The sequence below is a fragment of the Octodon degus genome, unplaced genomic scaffold (genome assembly GCF_000260255.1).
Source record: "Octodon degus isolate 3935 unplaced genomic scaffold, OctDeg1.0 scaffold00077, whole genome shotgun sequence".
In the NCBI taxonomy this organism is placed as follows: domain Eukaryota; kingdom Metazoa; phylum Chordata; class Mammalia; order Rodentia; family Octodontidae; genus Octodon; species Octodon degus.
The window spans coordinates 5,825,726-5,848,474 of NW_004524653.1; the positions used below are offsets into that span (position 1 = coordinate 5,825,726).

Consider the following 22,749-nt stretch of genomic DNA (forward strand, 5'->3'; position numbering starts at 1 on the left):
TCTCTCTCTCTCTCTCTCTCTCACACACACACACACACACACACACAGGCAGATAGGTTAAAAAAAACAGACACATTGTTACTGATCCTCTAAAATGTAGGTTCTGGAGTGATTTAAATATTCTTATTACACTTAGAAAAATTCTTCCCAATATTTCTCAATATAAATGTATGGTTCTTAATATAATAAAAATGTTATTAATACTTAGTAAAAATACTAACTTTTCTAACTACATGAATCTTACCTATTGGACTTGGAACATTTCTCCCATCATATATGGTGGACATATCTAGTTTTCACCATAATGGATGAGCGTATCCCCAGTGATGCCCCCCCCCACCAGTTCTGAGTGTTCAGGGAATCCTTTTATTTTTTTAATTGAGAAACAGATAACAATGAGACAGTTTCAAAACTGATTAATAAGACAGCTTCAATAATTAATACATTGCATATTGTTATCTTCTTAGTGGCTATTCATAGTACAAGATGTGGACATGACATCCTGTCCAAATACTATTAGTACAAATCTTTCTTCTCATTGAATTTTTTTCCATAGTTTTATTGAGAGACAAATAGCAATGAGACAGTTTCAAATCAAATTGGTATGACAGTTTCAATAGTTAACACATTTCATGCTCTCTTCCTAGTGGTTAATTGCTGTACAAGATGCGGACATGATATCCTAGTTACAAACACCATTAGAACAAATCCCTCTATTCATTAAGAGAATGTAACTATAAATCTATCCTAACCTTTTTGAATACACAGATACAAAATGGACATTCATCTGTATCCCTTTTTTTGTTTAGTTCCATCATTTGAATATTATAGATATGTTAACTCAGCAAAATATTCTAAAAGAGTCCAGTAGTCCATAATAGTATTGGGTCTTTCTCTTGACTGGCAGTGTCAGAAATTGTTGACCTGAGTCCGCTACAGGGAATCCTTGACCACTCAGCACACCACACCTGCCCTGTTGGACTTCTTCAAATGTTCACTGCCCCTTGCAGTCCATTCCTGGGCCATGCTGGATCTCCTTAAGGCCAGAAGGATTCTCCCTGCAGGCGGGGGTCACTGCCTTGTGCGCCAGTCTATGCGGCATGACTCACACAGTGGGGGAACTGAACCACAGAACTAAACAAAGTTCCAAAGCTTTGAAATTGTGACAAACAAAAAAATTTCACATAAGGAAAAGAAAAGAATATAATACAAGTTAAAGGAAAGCAGGATCTCAAGGACTAACTAATCAAGAGAGGGAAAGGAGAAGAGCTAGGAAACATGACAATGTCAAGCCATACAGTTATATCTAAAAGATGAGCAAGGCAATGATCCTGAGACTATTCAGAAGATTTTGTAACCTAGCAGTTAATTGGAAAGATTCTCACCCTGACTAACTATATATTCTGATACCTGTGAAGTAAGTTACTGTACTGCAGATGGTAATTTGTAACAGTAGTTTCATATTTGGAGTGCCTGTCATTCTGGTAGTCTGAATATGGGCGACTTGTCATGACATGCCATTTACTGCCATGATGTCTCTCGGGTAGGTGGATGTTCAAGAAGAAGGGGATGGTGAATGAAAGCGAGACAGGAAAAGGAATATTGTGGGAGGGTCCTGCTTCAAGGTTGTATATGGTGAGATTTTTGGACTTATGTGCAAACATGAGAAGTATATAATTCTTTATCCTATTTTAAAAATATAATCTAATTTTTAAATGTTTTTTATCATATTATGCAGGGACTCAAAGTTCAACATATCAATACTTGAGGAAAAATACCTGTTCCTTATTATGCCTAAGATGTTTGAAATGCAGTGAGATAGTGAGGTTAAGCTTAATAGCCTAAATCGTTTGATAATAACAATAAGTTTGTCTTCTGGATGGTTAACAACCTAAGTTTGCAGACCAAAATTAGAGAAAAAGGAGAGCTACAAGGAAAGCCAACATTTTGGCCCTAACCTTCTAAGGTCAATCAAGACTCAGGACATATGAGAACTTGTACTGTAACGTCATGTACCTCGGTAGTGTCCCAAATTTTCTGATCAAGAAGATTAGGGGGCCAAAGAGGAAAGTGATCGATGATGTAGAGTGTGCCTAAGGAGAGTCACATGGGGAGAAAACACTCTCTCAGGCTTTCACAGAGAGCACATTGGCCAAGCAATGGCCATGACTCATCCACATGGCTGACACTGACAAAGGTTCTACAATCTGAGGTACAGGATCTCAGGATAAATCCTGAGGGGATTTCACTGACCTTCTCAGACCAAAAAGCTACAACTCTTATTGCACAGGTCCTGCTTTATCTTGGTCTTATCCATCCAGTAGAAAAGTATGAAGACGAAATATAGGATGTAATAGCCATGCTGTTATGTTGAGCTGTGGGGGACTCAGGTCAATAATTTCTGACATTGCCAGTTAAACAGAAGACCCAATGCTATTATGGGCTACTGGACTCTTTTAGAATATTTTGCTGAGTTTACACACCTATAATATTCAATAACGGAACTTAGAAAAAATAGGGTATACAGATGAATGTCCATTTTCTATCTGTGTATTCAAAGTGGTTAGGATAGATATATAGTTGCATTCTCTTAATGAATAGAATGATTTGTTCTAATGGTGTTTGTAAATAGGATCTCAAGTCCGCATCTTGTATAGCAATTAACCACTAAGAAGAATATATGCAGTGTGTTATTTGTTGAAACTGTACTTCCGATTTGATTTGAAACTGTCTCATTGCTGTTTATCAATAAAATTTTGGGGAAAAAAAAAAGGAAAAGAAAAGAAAATTAGTTCTTCATAATTCTAGACTTCAAAATATAGGGACCAGATTGTCTTATGGAAATGCAAGGACTAGAGTTGATAATACTGTAGTAGGAATTTTTGGTAAATGAGTAAATTTTACCTTCTTATGCTACACACATCAAAAACCTTGGTAACTCCACGAGATGATGGATACACTTGTACAGTCTACAGAGACAAAGCAGGAAGAATGCTCTCTCCCTCTGCATATCCCGCAAGTGGGCCCCAAGTACCAGAAGATGCAGCTCTGAGAGGGATAAGGGCGAGCATCAGGACTTGTCCCTATGGTCTTTGAAACCAGAAGAGCTGTCATTTCAAAGATATACCTTAATGCATATTCAAGCATATTTTTGCATATAGATAATTTTTTTCATGAATATATAGTATCCTATAAGTTTAAAGCATTGCCCTTCTTTTAGCAATTTCACACCTATAAATCTGTCCAACTGATGCCGTCATGTGTGGTGTAAATGTACATCTTCTAGCTGACCATAGTGGCACATGTCTTTAATCCCAGCCCTCTGGAAGGCTCAGGCAGGAGAATCACAAGTTGTTGGAGAATCACTCACCCTGTCAACCTAGCAATGTAAAAAGGCACTTTCTCAAAATGTACAAAATAATTAAAAGGGCTGGAGATGCAGCTCAGTGTGCAAGGCCCTGGTTAAATCCCAGGAGCACGAGAAAAACAAAGTGCACATTCAAGATTGATTCCCTAATAGACAGTCTATGATAGAAAAGCATGAAAAACAAGCAAGGCTCATCAGGGACAAGCTGGCCACGCCCCCGAGCTTCATCTTGTCAGTGCAATGCGCTGAGGTCCAAAATTCAGATAAACCCAGGATCCAACTCTGCACTCTGCACTGACTGACCCAGCCACCCCCACTGACCCAAACGCCCCTTCTAGAAAAGGGAGTGCGGGCGTGGGTGGAGAAAGGGAGAGACAAGCAAAGAGAATGAGGATGAAATGGGAGTATCAGCACTCGGAGGCAGAGCCTGAAAGAGGAGACAATGGCTTGACCAGAACGTTTGCTTTAGATTGGAGACCGGTTGGCCTCTGCCAAGGCTAGATGGGCTGCATGCTACCGGGGACCTGCTAGGGCAGCACCCTGAGGACATGTGAACCAAAAAAACCCACATAACAGCTGTTGTAGCCCTGTGTGTCCTAGAATTGAGTAAAACCCCACCAAACTTGGCACCCAGTAATCTCTCCCTGTACAGCCTGCCAGAGCCTGCACTGAACCCCATTTACCCCCACAGGGCTTCCCCCTGAATCCACTTCAGGAGTGCTACAAAGTACTACACAGGAAAGTGTAGATGTGCACAAGATGTAGCCCAAGCATGGAGACAGAGATTCGGTTCATCTCTTTCTGCCATCTGAAACGATGTCAGAAGAACATCATCAAGCATGGTCAGCTTGAACTGAAAATGAGTCTCTGAAGAGACATAGTGAAGGTAATATTTAAAGAATGAGAACAGGGGCTGGAGAGATAGGTCAGCAGCATCAGCACCTACCTGGCGAGTGGAAGGTCCTGAGTTCAATACCATACCAGAAAAGAATAAAATAATTTTTTTTAAAAAGAGGGGTACTTTTAACTTTTAGCCGAATAAATAAACTAGCTAACAAAATTAGAGGGCTGGCCAAATAGCTCAGTGAATTAAAGCACCTGCAAGCAGGCACAGGGGCCATGGGTTTGATCTCCCGCCCTACCGGGCAGACCCTGCCCCAGGGGCACCCTGAGATGGCGATTGAGGCTGGGCATGGTGGCACGCACCTGTAATCCCAGCTCTTGGGAGGCTATAAACAGGTGGATCACTAAGAGTCTGATCTAGTAGTGAGACCCTGAACACCCTGTAGACCCTTCCCTAAATTAATAAATAAATAAATGAAAATTAAAGTATGGCACGATCATTACAGTAGAAAAAACCTTCCCTTCCCCCAAATACAAACACGCATATGCACATGTGCGCGCGCGCACACACACACACACACACACAATTTTCACAAAAATTTTTTGCCAATATTTCCATTGACATTTGCTAGCCATTGATCTATAATCTAAGATGCAGTCTAGAATTTCCTTTAGACCTACTGGCCAGCAAGGACAGTAACAGATCCTGCCAAAAGTAAACTCTTCAAAGACACATTCAAAGGAAAAATGATCTTCACTTCAGAGTTTGAGCCCTGGCTCTAACAATATGCTTGGTATTTTCTGCACGCTTCTCAGAAATTAATAGATATTAGAAAAGAAGCAAACAAATTGCTATTTTGACATAATTAATCTGACACTTACTCATTGTTATAAAATTATTATTGTCACATAGTCATACTTTAATGTGCACATGTCAATAAGGCAGGCCAAAGATGGAGATTTTTAAATAATTTCTAAAAGGAATACAATTAATTTTTATGATTTTGCATAAACATTGCATTAAGTGTCAAAGTAACACATTGGAGGAATGCAAATGGCTTCATAAAATCGAAGGGAAGAGGAACCATAATTACACATATCAGAAAATGATTGACTATTCTTTTAACCAAATTCCTGCACTGGAAATTCATGAACATTGGCTTTTCTTCCAGAATGTTCCAAGATGTGCACAGTTGTTGGCACAGGAGGTAAATATAACTCTATTTTAATCATCATATGTTTACTTTATTATACCTTAAAAATAAATAACCCTAGCCTATCAAACTTAAGATGCCACCAGTATTGTTCATGACGAACTTTCATTTTAAAAGAAGTTCATAAAAGTTACAACTCACAGCCACTATACATTGAGCTCCATAGAGAGAGCACCAGGGCAAGTGAGAGCTAGATGGGCACTGGGCGACTCTGTACCTCGCTGAGGAAAACAAGTAAACATGGGCAAAGGAGATCCTAAGAAGCCAAGAGGCGAGATGTCACCCTATACTTTCTTTGTGCAAACTTGCCAAGAGGAGCACAAGAGGAAGCACCCAGATGCTTCCATTAACTTCTCAGAGTCTTCTAAGAAGTACTCAGAGAGGTGGAAGACAATGTCTGCTAAAGAGAAAGGAAAATTTGAAGACACGGCAAAAGTGGTCAAGGCTCATTATGAAAGAGAAATGAAAACTTATATTCCTCCTAAAGGAGAAACAAAAAAGAAGTTCAAGGATCCCAAAGCACCCAAGAGGCCTCCTTCAGCCTTCTTGTTCTGTTCTGAGTATTGCCCAGAAATCAAAGGAGAACATCCTGGCCTCTCCATTGGTGATGTCACAAAGAAACTTGGAGAAATGTGGAATAACATGCCACAGATGACAAGCAGCCAGATGTGAAGAAGGCTGCTAAGCTGAAGGAGAAGTGTGAAGAGGACATCACTGCCTACCGGGCTAAGGGAAAACCTGAGGCAGTGAAAAAGGGAGTCATCAAGGCTGAAAAAAGCAAGAAAAAGAAGAAACAGGAGGAGGAGGAAGAAGATGAAGAGGAGGAGGAGGATGAAGAAGAGGATGATGATGACTAAGTTGATTCTAGCACAATTTTTTTTCTTGTCTATAAAGCATTTAACCTCCTGTACACAACCCACTCCTTTTGAAGAAAAAAAAATTGAAATGTAAGGCTGTGTAAGATTTGTTCTTAAACTGTACAGTGTCTTTTTTTTTGTACAGTTAACACACTACCAAGTGTGTCTTTAGATAGCCCTGTCCTGGTAGTATTTTGAATAGCCACTAACCTTGCCTGGAACAGCATGGGGGTTGTGAATTGGCATGGAAAATTAAAGCAGGTTCTTGTTGGTGTATGGCACAAATTAGTTATATATGGGGAAGGTAGTTTTTCATCTTCTGTTGTCTCTGATGCAGCTTATACAAAATAATTGTTGTTCTGTTAATTGAATACCACTCTGTAACTGCAAAAAAAAAAAAAAACTGCAACTGTCGTGTTGACTTTCTGAATACTTCTAAGTAAATACAATTTTTTATTAGAAAAAAAGTTATAACTGAGACTTGACATAAAGATTGCACAAATAATACAAAATGCTGTAGTAGCATCGAGCCCCGTGGCTTGACTCCCATTTTCCTTCACCCAGATTCCCTGAAGGTTCAGTTTCCATGGCCTCTGACTCTTGCCCCGCCTCTCACCGCTGAAGATGCTCTTTCTGGGTACCAGGGAGACAGTCCTGCTAACCTTAGTGATGAGCAACGGGTACAAGGGTAGGAACAAGTGCTCTCAGTAAACACACAACGCCACCTTCTGGCGTCATTTTTATTTCCTTAGTAACTGAAATTTTTAAAAAGGTAAAGTAGTAAAATAATTTTGATCATACATTTTATGGAGCCCATTATCATTCAAATATTATCACTTCAAGATGTAATCAGTGTTTAAAATTTCTGTTTCTCTTTTGTGCAGGGTACTACATCTTCAAAACCAGGTGTGTGTTTCACACGGAGGACACGTCTGACTTTGGCCTTGCCACATTTCAAGGGCTTCTGGCCACCCTGAATGGCATGGGTCTAGACAGATGCAGTGGGCTTGATGAGTCCCCCTACCTATCAGGATTAAAGCCTGAATCCCCAGTGGGATGATATTTGGAGTTGAGCTGTTTGAGGGGTAGTCAGGTCATGAGGTGGCGGCCATTATGAAAGGGATTAGTGCCTTCTACGAAGAGACACAAAAGGGTGATCTCTTTCTCCATCAAGTGAGAAAGCAAAAAGGGTTTTCTGTGCCTCAGGACCAACTTGCCCACCTCTTAACTAATTTTATCTCAATTATATGGTGAACGTTCCTATTTCCAAAAAGAGTCACATTCACATCTATAAAAAGCTGGAAGCTGAACAGAATGTTTTCAGGACCCCAGGTAAACCCACAAGAAATCCTTCACCCTGGACTAAGTTACCTGAGTGTCTCCTTGAACATTTTCTAAGAGACATGAAGAAAACCTAAGAAATAAATACGTGGTACTTAAGCCAGCAAGGAACTAATGTGGTGCTTCCTTGGGTTATTCTTTGGCTAATTCTGTTTGCTTTTTCCTTTGTACTCCAGGCCTGCTCAGCTAAACCCAAAATACTAAATTTATCCTCTTTTCTTCTAATTTAAGCTAACTATGTTAGGACAGAAGACCAAAGAATAACAACACCGTGAAGTACTGTACAAGATTTTAAGGGGTGATAAAGTCACATATGTGCCAACAACAACAAAAAAATGAAGTCAATAGAAAAATCTCTGGTAAAAATCAAAAAGGGAGTCAGCTGTGATGTTTGAACCAGGAAGTCACCTTTGAAACATGAGAAAAGACACCAAAGTTAGTGACTTTTTTCTTTTTTCTCCCTCCGACACCTGCTGTACAGGGCCTCATTAACACCGACTCTGTCCTCTGTGACCACAGAAGATCTACCCAACCTGTAATGACCTGTGGTCAGATAGAAACACTGAGCTAATGGAATCTTCATTTCTCACACTTTTAGTGGGATTTCTGTTACATTAATAGGAGTTTGGGGACTCGAATACATTTCAAAAATCATGTAAGTGGGCCTGGTACAGTAAAAGCTTACTTTAATGCAGGCCAAGAGATGTACTCTGAGTTACTAAAGTTAGACAGTTACCCAAACTGTTCTCCACACCTCCGTCTTCATCCCTGGTCTTGATTGTAAAATTTCTTTCATATCCCAAAGCAGATGAAGGGACATTGGCTTCCTCTGGCTACTGTAACAAATGATCACACATATGGTGGTGTGAAACGACACAAATTTATTCTGAGCTGTGGAGCTCAGAAGTCCCAGCACCAAGGCCCTGGTGAGGTAGCATCCCTCCTGGATGCATGGGAAGACTGTGCTCCTTTCCAGCTTCTAGAAGTTGCCTTCCTTCCTTGGCTCTTGGCTTGTGTACATAAATGTACATAATAAGCTACATATACATAATGTACATGACTTTTTGTTCTCAATACACAGCCCTATGAGCTTTAACCCACGTTCAGATCTGTGGACCCACCACCATAGTTAGGATACAGAAAATTTCCATAACCCTCAAACTTCACCTTGAACCCCAGTAATCACTGATCTGTTCTCTGCTGCTACCTATTGTTTTGCCTTTCAAAAGGTTCCGTATAAATAGAATCAAACAATAGGAACTGCTAGAAGGCGGGTTTTTATCAGCATGGTGTCTCTGAGAGTCATCAAGTTGTTCTTCATCTCAATAGTCCACTTCTTTTTAATGTTTAGCAATATTCCATCCAGCCTAGAAATTCAAGTACAAATTTATCAATAGAGTATGGAGATGTGCATGTTAAATCTTAAAATGTTCTTTGTATTTGCCATAAGACTCTACTACATCGAAACACCAAATGGGGCAAGGGTAAAGCTCAGAGGTAAAGCTCTCATCGAACATGGGAAGGCCCTTGATTCAGTCCTCAGGACCTCCCACTTAGATAAGGGGAAATAAGTCAATAAAACAAAGACATTAGAGCTCTAAAAATCAAGGCATCTCACATGCAGAAGAAACATAAGCAACCCGAAAATAACAGAGAAGACAATCCCAAGACAGTCATGGCCTGGCTGCCCCAACTCTGGCTGAAGAATCTCCTGAAAGATACCGAATCCATAAAGATTATTATGTGTTTGAATAAACGGAGAGAAAGCCTACACAACTGGTGGTGAATAATTCAGGTGTATTAATACATAGACAAGTAAGCAAACAAACACAGGACTTGTTTTTAGCTCTAATGAAAACAAAAAGGTGTACAGAAAAGGAAAAGCAATCAAAATACACCACAGCTCAGCTGTGACTGGTATTTACAGACTGTAAACATTCAACATTTGTCTAAACATAATTACCCTATAACTTCTTTGAGGCTTGAGAAATAGAGGTACAAAGACTGCTCCTGCTCATAACAAGTCTTGTATAGTATTTAACTCTTTAACTCTACGTCTTTATGTCCTTATAATGTCGATGAATATTGCAATTAAAAATTTTGACAGAGAGAGAGATTGAGAAAAATAATAAAAAGATAGATAGATAGACAGAAAAATAGATGATAGAACTTAAGAGATAAAGAGCCATTCCTAGATCCCTAGTAATACAATCATTCCTGGAGCCATCTCTGACACAAATGTTGTGAGTTTTCTGTTTCATATAAAGCCAGTTCAAATTTGGGAAACTCGTCAGTAACCTAAAGAATCTTAGCAAGTACAGGAACAGTGAACGCTCCACGCAATCTCTGTGAAGCAACATCAAGCCTCATGAGGTCCTCCATCCTCCGCGGGCCTGGTGGGCTCTGGCCAGAAGGTGCTGGATGCTCGCTTCCACAGCAGGGCTCGCTGCGAGGTGTGGTGCTCCAGGGACAGAGGGGCTGCTGGGATCACTAATTACGATTTCTAAACATTGACAGATAAGCGTGTATAGCCTGGACAGAATAAAAGGGAAAGATACAACATGCTCCTTTGCCAGAGGAACATAACATGCCTTTGGATGTCACTCTTGGTTCCTCCAGTGTGATCTTTGATCTCCCAACAAACTCGCACCAGTGACTAGAGTGAACTCCGAGCCTTTCAACCTCCCACTGCTACCCTGGCTTCTCTCCAGCGCATGGACAGCCACTTTGGATTCTTTGGGCTGTGGCCCCGCAGACGGCCAATGGGCCTCTTCCAGTTCTGCTCCTGCAAACCTACCTAATAAATCCCTTGTTCAGTCCCATATATACTTTATGTTGATTCTGTTCCTCTAGAGAACTCTAACTGATGCTCCACCGTTGGGCGATGTGCTTCCACTACCCAAGAACCAAGATGCCCAAGCCAGCAGTGTGCTGGCTCAGGGGTCTTCCCAGAATACCAGTGTCCCCATTTATAGAACACAGTTATTCCTGTACTTTGTTGTAAGCTAGCTTAATTAACTCCATTTTGTAACAAGCTTTGTAACTTCTGTTTTGTAAAACTTTGATTTCTTTTGTACAATCCCACTCATGCCTAACTGCAAAATGTGACTGTTTGTGCAAATAAGAAAGTGTTTCTCAGCATTCTCAGAGAAGATAAGAAATGTTCCTCAACATTCCGCAAAATGAGTTAAACTGTCCTTCTGATTACGGGAACAAACAGAATGCCTGAAAATGGGTTAAACTGTCATCAGATGTCCTTCCTACTACCGGAACAAAAATAACACCTAAGCCAAATAAGGACATTTTCCTGCAGGGTTTGCAAAATGTGACCTTGTCTATAGGAACAAAGAGTTAACCCTCGGTCCTGACTAACTCAAAATAAGCTTTGTAAAATCCCCCTTCCCCCTACTCTTGTGGTTTTTCCCTTTAAAAACTGTGTGTCACTCCAGCTAGGTGCACATTCTTGTCAGTTTTCTGGGGAGAGCATTGACACTGAGCTCAGCTTTAAAAAGTACTCCAAAATGTCCCTTTGGTTGTGGTGTCTATTGGTTTTGTGGTGTGCCACACTTTCTTCTATGCCCTTTGAACGGAATCAAGCTAGCTGCAGGGAATTAATCTAACTATGCCCGTCATGTTTCCACCAGCCAAAGTTTCATCATTATTATGAAATATATGATATTGTATCCATAAGTTTGATTGGACTTGCAAGCCATTTGCATTATCACAAGAAATAACATTTTCAAATGAGAGAAAAAGAAATGCTTATTTGTAGAACATTTAAGTGAACTTTTAGTGCTGGGAACTTCTGGAAGAGTGTCCAAAAATAGTTTTATGTTTTTATATGACTTCCTTCTCCTAATGTGTTTTGAGTTGGTTGTGCTTACCAATTATGCAACAAGACTGTCAATGCAAGGCCTAAACAGGAAGTATAGACATAAAATCTGACAAAGGAAAATTATGTCCATGAAAGCAAGTTCAGGTTTCTCATGTAAAAATCTATATGTTTCATGTAAAAGGCATTTTATTAAAAAAAAACACATTCCCTACTGATGTCTAAACAAGAAAATGAGGTATCTCTGTATAGAATGAGAGTGGGCACAGCCCCAGGAAGAAGCTAGGTTTTTTTGTTTGTTTGTTTGTTTTGGTTTGTTTTTTGTTTTTTGTTTTGTTTTTTTGTTTGTTTGTTTTTTCAGAACCGGGGATTGAACTCAGATCCTTGTGCTTACCAGGGAAGTGCTTATTCTACTAGGCCATCTCCCCAACCACAAGAAGCTGGTCTTGACCAGCATAAGCAGTCTGGGGGCTCCCGTAAGCCCAACCTGTCTGCCTCCCCGAAGGAGCAGGTCACTGTGCCTGAGCACATCCTGGAGAAGAGCTCTCTTGGAGCCAGCACATCTTCCCTGAAACTGGCCAACAAATCAACCACCACATTACATTGTAACAAGTCCTAGAAAACAGCCATCTTGAGGTACCATGTTCAGGGGAAGATCCTGAGTCAACTAGGGCATCCTGAAAGAGGGCTCACATAATGGGTTCCCGAGCTCAACTACGAAAAAACACGAGTGATTTTTGGGAGATCAGATGAGGAACAGAACTTCAGTTGAGAGAAAAATGGATTATACATGGTACAGGAGCTAGAAGAAGCTTCAAAAATTCTAGTGTAGGAGGAGATACTGACTAGATGAGTCCTATAAGCATGTGTGAGCACTGAGGAGACTGATAAACATTATGTAGAACAGGAAGAACCATTCTCAAAAGGAACACCAGTTGTGGGGAGGGGAGAGGGTGTTGGGGAGTGAAAGTAGAAAAACCTTGAACCTGGCAGGGTAGTCTGGGCCTATAATCCCAGTACTGTATGGCTGAGGCAGGAGGATTGCAAGTTCAAGGCTAGCCTGGGCTACATAGCAAGTCCTTGTCAGAAGAAGAAGAAAAGAAGAAGAAAGAAGAAGAAGGAGGAGGAGGAGCAGGAGGAGGGGGAGGACGAGGAGGAGGAGGAGGAGAAGGAGGAGAAGGAGAAGAAGAAGGAGGAGAAGGAGAAGGAGAAGGAGGAAGAGAAGGAGAAGGAGGAGGAGGAAGAGAAGGAGAAGGAGAAGGAGGAGAAGGAGGAGGAGGAGAAGGAGGAGAAGGAGAAGGACAAGAAGGAGGAGAAGGAGAAGGAGAAGAAGGAGGAGAAGAAGGAGGAGGAGAAGAAGGAGGAGGAGGAGAAGGAGAAGGAGAAGGAGAAGAAGAAGGAGGAAGAGGAGGAAGAGAAGGAGAAGGAGGAGAAGAAGAAGAAGGAGAAGGAGAAGGAGAAGGAGGAGAAGGAGAAGAAGGAGAAGGAGAAGGAGAAGAAGGAGGAGGAGAAGGAGGAGGAGAAGGAGAAGGAGGAGAAGGAGAAGGAGAAGAAGGAGGAGGAGAAGGAGGAGGAGAAGGAGAAGGAGGTTGAGGGAGGGAGGAAGGAAGGAAGGAAGGAAGGAAGGAAGGAAGGAAGGAAGGAAGGAAAGGAAGGAAACCATTTTCAAGACAGACAACTACCTGCCCCCTGAAATATTCCCCCCCATAGAGCTGCAGCTGACCTGCTTCCTAGCATTTAGATGGATCATGTGACTGGATCCCACCAATGGTGTTTAAGTGGGAAGCCAGGGCAAGAATGCAGACCTTCTCAGGCCCTTAAGGAAGACTGTCTCACTGATGCAAACACCTAGCTGAAACTTCTAAGAATGTGAAATAAGAATCTACGCCTCTGACCTTTTGTTACTTGAGGATTTTTCATTTTAGCAGCCAGGGTGGCTCTGAAATAGATCCCAGATCTCATAATGAAAATTAGGATTGTTTAAAAAAAAAATAGATAGATAGAGAAGGATACCACTGAATCAGCCATGAATATGGATAGATAAGGAGCATTTGAAAGTTATCAAGACTTCAAGATTTGACCCTACGACTCTACTTCCGGAAACTAGCCTACAGCTGCAATCTCTTATATGCAGATGCAGGTATACATATAAATCTTAATTGCACCTGCACATCTAGTAACAAAAAAAGTGAAGACAAGCTAAACATCCAGTAATGAAAGTTGCTTAAGTAAATGCTTATATACAATAGAAAACTAAGCTCTTCCTAAGTTGATGAGGCAAATCTGCATGCTCTTATAAGCAATATTTTCCAAGATATGGAATGTTGTTAACATAAGATGATGTTTAAAAAATAATGAATGTAATTGAAAGTTTTGAAAAACATCCAATAAACTGTTAGCAGTGGCTGTTTCTAGGCAGAGAAACTGGAGGGTTTCAGAAAACCGAAGGAACATCCACTTTTCATTGTACACCGTTTCTACTGCTTGGCTGTTTCTGTGTTCATGCATTAATTACGGAAAAGAAAAAGCCAGGCCTGTACGTACTTGCTCACATGAAGCTACCTGAGGGAACTATGAAATCACAGGTGCGCCACCTGGTTAGGAGCCGGGGACAGCTCTTGGTCAGTTCTCATGAAAATAAAGGTTGTGTTCCCACCACTTACTGCTCAACAGGTTCGGTCTTGAGCCTGTCCTGTTGCAGAGGATTGAGCCCTTAAGTTTCAAATATTTCTTCCCTGACACCTATGTTTATGTAAAGGATTGCAGGCCATTGCTAATATTGTGATTGAACCGGCTTTGGAATAGAAACTCTCCTGGTTCCCGCTCAGGAATTTTGGAGCAGGATCCAGGAAGACAGAGGCACTCTTAGAGGCGCCCAGGCATGCCTCTGCTGTGTGAGCCCGGACCACACACCTGAGACTTCTCCAGCTGGTCTGTGCAGCGCCGGAGCGTGTGCGACCAAAACAAGTTCCCCTGAGGGGCTCCGCAGGTAGGAGTCATGCAGCATGCTAAGGAAAGCAAGACCAAAGTGACAACCTTCACACTCCTTCACTTAGCTGTCAGCCAAGGCCCCACCAGGAAAAAAGGAACAAATGGAGGTTTCGGTCAGTATCGCTCTGGGGCTTGGTACATTTGTCTGGAAGGGTGGAAGGCCACATGGGAATAAGTACACCCTCTCCCCGGAGATTAATAATACTTGGAAGCTGCTTCCTGCTTTCCCCCAGGAAGGGAGGGAGGAGGGAAATAAAGGCAGGGGTGATGTTTTTAGAGACAGGCACTGGAGTTCCACGGCAAAAGCTGAGGCTAGAGCGGGCCCATCCAGCCGGATCTGGGGCTGTGGACGAGAAGCAACCACTGCTACCAAAGCAGAATACTCTAGATTCTGACTTCTACCCACCAGCAGGACCCATCAGAAAGCTAGAAGCCCAGAAAAGATGCACGGCTGGGCCCCCCTGGCGTGGACAGCCAAGCAGAGGGCAATGGACTCTGGAGCAGCCCACACACCGTGGTTCAATTTGTGGTTGAAAACTCAGGCCACAAATTTCCATACTACTTTTTGATGGAGGAGTTGGTGCTACAAATACTTTTGAGAATGGAAAGCCCTGACTTAGCCATTGTTAACTTTTGTATAAGAAAATAAGGGGGGGAAAGAGAAAAGAAAAGAAGGGAGGGGCTGGAGAGATGGCTCAGTGGTCTAAAGCACCTACTTGGAACAAGCTTGGCAAGGCATCAGGGAACCCCGGTTCAATCCCCCAGCACCACATGCCAGCCAGCCCCGCCCCCTGGTGGGCTGAGCTGGCCACACACACACACCACACTCTCTCTCACTCCCTCTCTCTCTCTCTCTCTCTCTCTCTCTCTCTCTCTCTCAAATAAATTAAAAAAAAAAAAAAAAAAGAAAAGAAGGGAGATTTAAGCTTATCAGCTACCATAAAGTGTAAGTGGGATCTATAATCTTTCTGTATGATTACAATCCACTTGTGTCTGTATGTTTACTAAGAAAGGAAACATACTTCCTTGGAATAGTCAAAGGCTCGCCTTATACTAATCTTCCAAAGCATCCCTGAACCATTTATTCATCCGTCTACCCCTTCCTACACACCAGGCAAAGAAGAAATAAAATTTCCTGCCCCAAGAACATTAATTTTAGTGAACTATGAGTGTATGTTCTAGGAAACAACATGTGTTTAAATGTTTACTAACAGAAAAAAAAATTATTCATTTGAAATAATAGAATGTTCTGTTAACAGTACTTCTGCACACAAAACTTGAAGTAATTAACATAATCACTATGTCCTGTTCTTTTTGTTATTGTTGTCGTCGTTGTTGTTTTACTCTTTTATTTATTTACTTATTTGGTACAAGGTCTCTCTATGCAGCTCAGACTCATAGTGATCCTCCTGTCTCTGCCTCTCCGGCCCTGGGATTACAGCCATGTGCCACCACACCCAGTATTTTTGGCATGCCTAGGGTTCTAGGACTCACACAGTACATGGTACCAGGGATCAAACCCAGGTCCTTACGCTTGCCAGCCAGGCACTCTGAATGCTGAGCTATCTCCCCAGCCCAGTCCTGTTATTCTTTTAGTGGTCAACAATACCAGGGGGAAAACACTGCATTCTCTACATACAGTGTTCCAAGCAATTTAAGAAGGTATTTGGGGGTTTCCTAACAGAAATTATTTAAGCAAGGAAATAATTCAAACAGATTGAGCAGTTGACTTAGATACACAGAAATCGATGTGATTTGGGGGTGCTTCACATAGGAGATATGACAGGTCTCCTGAGGAAATGTCATGACCCTGACCATGGACTGCCCTGCCCGATTGGGTAGGGAAGAGCTGGACTTTAGCCATGTGTCTGGCCAGAGCAGCACAGAGGACAATGACAACATTCGTGGTGGGAGTGATAGGTAACAGCCAATTCCACCCACCAGGGCCTGTCTGTGGGTTCCTGGGGCTAGAAATGTCCCCATGCCATCCCCACATGGCTGTCCCTTCCCTCCAAATACCACCTTTTCCCTGAGGTCTTTCCCACCTTCCACAGCCTCCAGTCCACCCTGTGTCGTAGCCTTTGGACATCTTGTGATGACAAAATCGCATCGCTGATACAGTTACAGTCACAAGTCAGGGCTAATGCTCTGAGAAGCAAACACAAGTGGGGTGACTTTGTTCCTTATGAACATCACGGAGGGCACTCACAAGCATGCAGGTCGCAGAGGTCAACCACCAGGCTTGGCACATAGCTTGGCAGTAAGCATCCCTTGGTAAGAAAGAGTGTACTCTAAAATAACAGTAAAAATGTCAGAGTTCCTATAATGGCTTCAGGGTCAGAGCTAAGAGGACTTGCTCAGCTCCGCCATAAACCTTTGGGTCCACCGGTACGCATACGGTCTGATCCTCACCAGGATGGCACTGGGCATATTGCATTGGCTGCCTTCTTCCCTGTAGAGGACAGCCAGCTCTGCATTTGGGTGCTTGGCACACTGACAATGCTTATGAATATACGGTTGCTGGAGCAATAAACAAACTCCTCCTAAAGAAAGCAACAGAGAAAGGTCCGTTAGTGGTCAGCCATATGTGGGAGGCCACCTATGGAGGGCGTTTCGCAGGAGGCAAAAAAAATGACCAAGATCAGAATAAGAAAAGGGTCTATTCCTGACACAGTACACTGTCAAGAGGAACCTCAGGTCAGTTTCCGAGAAAAATTACACCATAGGGATGAGAGAATGTGTTTCATTTTTGTGGTACTAGAGGGGTTTGCACTAGAGTAGATCCCTGTGGAGGACCACCGGGGCGACTCTCCCTGAAGGAAGAGCCACTGCCTCCATTTTGGCTCAGCCTGACCTATTTCCATGTATTGATATTTACAGAGCCGGCCAGGACTTTTCCTAATCCCTTCCATTGGCTTTAAGCAATGCATATTGGTCCAGCCAAGGTGCTGATGGTAGTCTTTGAAGATGGCAGGCGTGTTTCCCCCAGAACCCCCACGTCTTGCTTGCTTGTGTGAGCTGGGGCAAGACAGGATGAACAGCCCATGCTCCTCCCTGTCTGCTGGGATCAGGCCTGGAGGTAGAGGCTATGACTTCCTGGGGCTTGAAAGATTACACATCAGAGCTGAAGCTCCAGACCCAAATCAACAGCTACTATCCCAGCTGTGTTACGTGGATTATTCTCTGCAGATCCTTCTCTTGAACATAGCAGAGGTGATTTCAGGCCTCCTCCCAGGCCCCGCTCACAGCCTCACCTACTTCCCACTCCTCCTCAAGCTATTCCTCTCTTCATGAATGAATAAAACCCAGGCTTGGCCCAGGGTCAAGGCCTTTGTTATGGATGGCCATCACCAAGGCTGGACGTAGGACCCCAGGGCTCCCCATGACTACAAATATGCCTTGGTGTCTGTATTCTCACCATGGGTTGCACTGGGTGTGGTAGATTGAAATTAACTTGCTAGACCTTCAATAACTTTTCATGGGGTTACAAATATAAACTTTCTGGGCCATGACGAGGACTCTCTATACATCCCCAATTCTAATTTTCTTTTTTTTTTTTTTTTAATTAAAGACAGGATTGCTTGTGTGTGCCTTCACGCCCAGCTGAGATCAGAAGTTTTGTAAGGGAACCAGATGTGGCAAAGGGTCTGAGTTAGCAACTGCAGCTATCTCAGAAATGCACGTTCTGGGGCATCTTTTTCTTAGTAATCTTTAAGGAGCACCTGCTTTGTACCTAAAGTTGCACATCAAAGTTGCAAATTGCTTAGGTCCTTACGCTTGGGCCTCCCCTGAAGGCTCCTTCTCACTGACTGAAAGTTATTTCTGTCCCCTCCTGGTTTGGGTCAGTGTCAGTGTATTGTGCCTATTTAGGACACACTGGGGAGGACTGTTCTCAACAGCAGAATTCTGCTGGTGAGGGTTTTCACCCTTCTGTAGCAAGCAAACACTCACAGTATTTACTGAGATCCTGCTATCTGTCAGGCTCCCAGCCAAGTCCATGGGAACATAGTAGTGAAGAGAAGGTTTGGTTTGTTGATCCCCTCTTTCATAGGGACCAATAAAGGGAAAGGAAAAATATAAGCGAATGATTTCTGTCTAGGCAGACAGCTATCCATATATATGTAAGAGTACCGACAATATGTTGGAACTACTAAGTCCTAAGAAGAAAGATAAAGTGGCCAGGAGGGAGCCTGCAGACTGCAGTATTACAAAGGGCCTGCCAGAGGTGGCCTCCCTAGGATTGTGGATTTGAATCCAGAGACACATCGGTTAGGGCGGGGGCCGATGGATCCAGGCAGAGGAAGAAGGGGCAAAGGTTCCAAGGCAGGAGGAGGGGTAAGGACGGGCAGGGAGCCCATCAGCTTGCAGAGCGAAAAGGATAGAACTGAAAGAGCTGAGGCTGGACGAGTGGGCAGATCAGACAGCGCCATGAGCACCCCGAGCTACCTGGGAACTTGGAAATGCTCGTTCTGGGGCCCCTCTTCGACCTACGGGACCAAACACTGGGGTGGGCCCCGCCGTCTGCGCGCTTAGAAGCCCTCCTGGTGACTGTGCTGCGCCATGAAGTTGGGCGCTCCGTGGAGCACGAAACCCCTCGGCGTTAGGAGTAGTCATCACGGCCCCCCTTTATTCCCGGCCAGGGAGGACAGGGGACACGCCCGGCGCTCCGCTGATCTGCCGGGCGCCGCACCTCGCGCCCGGCGCCGACCGTTCCGCACTCCGCGCTCCCGCCCACCACCGCTTGTCCCAGGCCAGCAGGTGCAAGGCGCCCCCGCCAGGGAGGCCGCTTTAGCCCGCTGAGCCCAGCAGTGTACGGGCGGCCTGGGGACGCGACCTCTTCGCTCTCCCGTCGCCGGGATGCGCGCGGCGACCCAGGTCCCGGGGGACTCGAAGGGGCGGGGACCGCGCGGCCGGGGGCTGGGGATTCGCCGCCGCTTCCCCGGGCAGCGCTGATGCAAAGCCGGGTTGGGGCGCGCGGCTGGGCCAGCGCCCTCTAGGCAGCGGAAGTGGAGCTTGCTGTACATCCGTCCTCCCCGCCTCGCAGAGTTGGGAGAAGGAAGGCTGGGGGGTGTGGAAAATAAAAGGAAAAGTCCCGGCACCATGTAGGGCAGCGCCCCCCGCCCTGGCACCGCTGCCGGCCAGGGACCCCCAAGCTGCGGCCATGAACGCGAGCGGCGAGGCCGAGAGCTTCCCGGGCCCGGTGCAAAGTAAGTGCCGTTCTGGGCGCTGTGCGCGCTCCGGGGCCCGGGCCCAAGCACGCCCGCGACGCAGCCAGCAGGCCCGGGGCCCCGAAATCAGGGTGACGGCTGCAAGCGGCGAGGCGGAGACCTGCGGGCGCGCGGTGCGGGAGGAGCGGGGGAGGGCGGGCCGGGCTGGAGGTGTGTGTGCGCCCCAGCAGGCGCTGGGCGGGACACGGTCACCAGCCGTGGGGGGACCCTGGGGCGGGCGAGGTGGGGGAGGAAGGGCAGGCGGTCGGGACCATCGCCACCCCGGGGTATTCCCACCCCGCCGGGCGGAGTTTGGGAAGCTGGAGGGAGGGAGCGTGTCGGGTAACCAGGGCAACCCTGAGGGGAAAACTTCTGCCTCAGTGGTGCAGATTTGGACCAGCCCAAGGATTGGACGGTCTCCGGCGCGTTACAAAACCTTTTCAGCCTTAGAGGCGGGGGCCTGGATGGGCAGCGTGATCGGGGCCCCTTTCTCTGAGTATAGGGTTTCTTTTCATTTTTTCTGGGGAGGACATCACCCTTTGTGAAGTTCCTGGTTTTGCGCACCCCCCACCCCACCACCACCTGTGCCTCGTGTCCCAGTGTGTGGCCCGAGGAACAGAGTGCACGCCAGCCACCTGGCAGCGTGAGCGTGTGTGGAAAAAAAAGAAAGGAAAATCGAAAAGGCTCGGAGGGCCCCGCCCAGCAGACCTCGGGGGTGGGGCTGGACGGCAGCCTCCTTCGCCGCCTCCCGGCGATGCTGAAGTGCAGAAGTCTCTGAAGACCCCTCACAGCTGATAAGCGCTGAGGTTGGCATTTGTTCTTTTCGGCCCTTTGGAGAGCTGAGCTGCTTGGCGTGGCTGGTCATTCCCCGCACACCTCATGAAAAACACGAATTTCCCCAAAACCCAGCCTCCCCACCTCGTTAGGACTCGGCATCTCCTCGGTGGGTGCTGGGTGCGCTGATAGCCCTGTGGAGAGAGTAACGACCTCACCCCGCAAGACTTTTGGGACGGGGTGGGCGGGGCATGGCCGACCTTTTCCGAGTAGCCTCATTTAATTCTCTCTACAACCCCCAGGAAATAGAAATCGCCCTGCTCATTTTGCAATGAGAAAAACCCGAGTCCAGAGTCACTGTGGGTGACAGCGTGAGGGGCCCAAGGAAGGGGTAGTTCATGACTTAGGCGTGAACCACCCACTCCCCGAAACATGTGGAGTTCAACCCTACCCCCAGCCTAGGTATCAGTCCTGTTCCGTAATTAAGGAATCCCCCCCCCCCCGCACCGCCCATCACTTCCTTTGTCCCCACCTTGTTTTCTCTCGTTACCTTCCTGTCCTGGTAACTCTGGAACTACAGGGCACCTTGATTCACAGGAGGAGGGGTGTCCTCCTTCCATCGCCATGTGCAAGGACTTAGGACAGATCTCTCTTGGAGGGAACACAGACCATCACCATGGGAAGCCCAGGGCCTCTCCGTAATTCCACGGAGAATCTTGCCTTAGACCTGGGAAAAATTGGTCATGACATAAATACAAGTTTTCAGCAAATTAGGTGCATTATATATGCAATTTTAGGTGTGATGAAAATAAAGTATTTTGGAAAGATGATAAATATTTTTCTCCATGTTTCTCCCAAGTATTTTTATAAGCATGAGCTTTCTTATACTAATGCAAAAAAACTAAATAAGGTTCTTTTTTTTGTTTGTTTGTTTGTTGTTGTTGTTGTTTTTGCAGTACCAGGGATTGAACTCAGGACCTTGCACTTGCCAAGCAAGTGCTTATTCTGCTGAGCTATCTCCCAGGCCCCAGGAAGGTTCTTACAGTAAAGACATTAATTCTATTACCTTAGTTAACTAACATTTATGTAATACTTTTTAATACAGTGCCAGAAACATGCTAAGTGCTTTGCAGATATTCACTCTTGGTATCATTGCTAGAAAGAAATAATGTCTTTGTCGATTAAGAATGAATTTTATTGCCTGGCAAGCACAAAGGCCTGAGTTCAATCCCCGGTTCCTCAAAAAAAAAAAAAAAAAAAAGAATGCATTTTAGCAGTAAGTGACAGAAACGTGAAATGTGGTGGCCTAATAAGTCTGGAATTGGTTGCTGCCAAAGCAGAATAGAGGCCCGAGGAAGCAAGTCCAGATGAGTAAAGATCTTAGTATTTTCCTCAGAGTTACAAGATGGCTGCAGAAGCCCTAACGTCATACCTGTACTGAAAGCCAAGAGGAGAGGGAGCCATGCCAGCACTTTCCCTTTTCAGCAGGAATTCCAGACTTTTTCCCGAAGCCCTTCTGGCAGTGTTCTGAAGGGGTTCACAGGTGTGTAAGTGGCAGAGAGTCTTCAGACTCGCGGCCCTGTAGCGGAAGGGTATTTGAAAAGGTCAAGGGTCGGTTTTCATAATGATCTTTTGGTTTGGGCAGGAGAGGCTATTGGTCTGTCCTGCAAACTGTAAGGTGGCCTTACACATCGAAAAAGGTCTTAGGGTGGGGATACAGCTCAGTGACGGAAGCACCTGCCTGGCAAGCACAAGGTGCCAAGTTCAATCCCCAGTACTGAAAAAAAAAAAAAAAAGTCTTGCAAGAAAATATCCACTAGGGCCCACTAGCCACCACCTGCATCTGAGCACAGTGCAGGTGGAACAGAATCAGGTTTCTGTGTGCAGGAAAGAAGAGGGAGGTGGACAGAACACTGGGCCGACTCAGCCCTGCCTGCCCTTCCACCCGCCTCTCATCCAGTTTGTATCATCGCTGAGCACTGCTGGGACTTAACGTGTGCCTTCCTTTGTCCCATGAAGTTGCAGGCAGCACGACGGTGCTGGTGGAGCTGACGCCTGACATCCACATCTGTGGCATCTGCAAGCAGCAGTTTAACAACCTGGACGCCTTCGTAGCCCACAAGCAGAGTGGCTGCCAGCTGACCAGCGCTTCCGGGGCAGCCCCCAGCACGGTCCAGTTCGTATCAGAGGAGACGGTGCCAGCCACCCAGACTCAGACCTCCACCAGAACCATCACTTCTGAGACCCAAACCATCACAGGTACCAGCAGGGTGTCGGGGGCTAGAAGGGGCCTGGCTATAGCTGAGACACCTCAGAGAAACTT

At 45.0% G+C, this 22,749-nt stretch overlaps 1 protein-coding gene across 3 annotated transcripts in view; it reads left to right on the forward strand.

The window, feature by feature from the left end:
• Positions 1-19,301: 19,301 nt before the first annotated feature.
• Zfp64 (ZFP64 zinc finger protein) overlaps positions 19,302-22,749 on the forward strand; it is an 88,371-nt gene continuing 84,923 nt past the window's right edge. For 2 of the 3 annotated variants that reach the window (XM_023720794.1, XM_004636025.2), the window contains exons 1-2: positions 19,474-19,652; positions 22,446-22,685. In XM_023720794.1, the coding sequence (XP_023576562.1) occupies positions 19,607-19,652; positions 22,446-22,685 (286 nt within the window). In that variant the 5' untranslated portion in view covers positions 19,474-19,606. Of the gene's footprint in view, positions 19,653-22,445; positions 22,686-22,749 lie in introns of all 3 variants that reach the window. The other variant, XM_004636027.2, reaches the window with a different exon arrangement.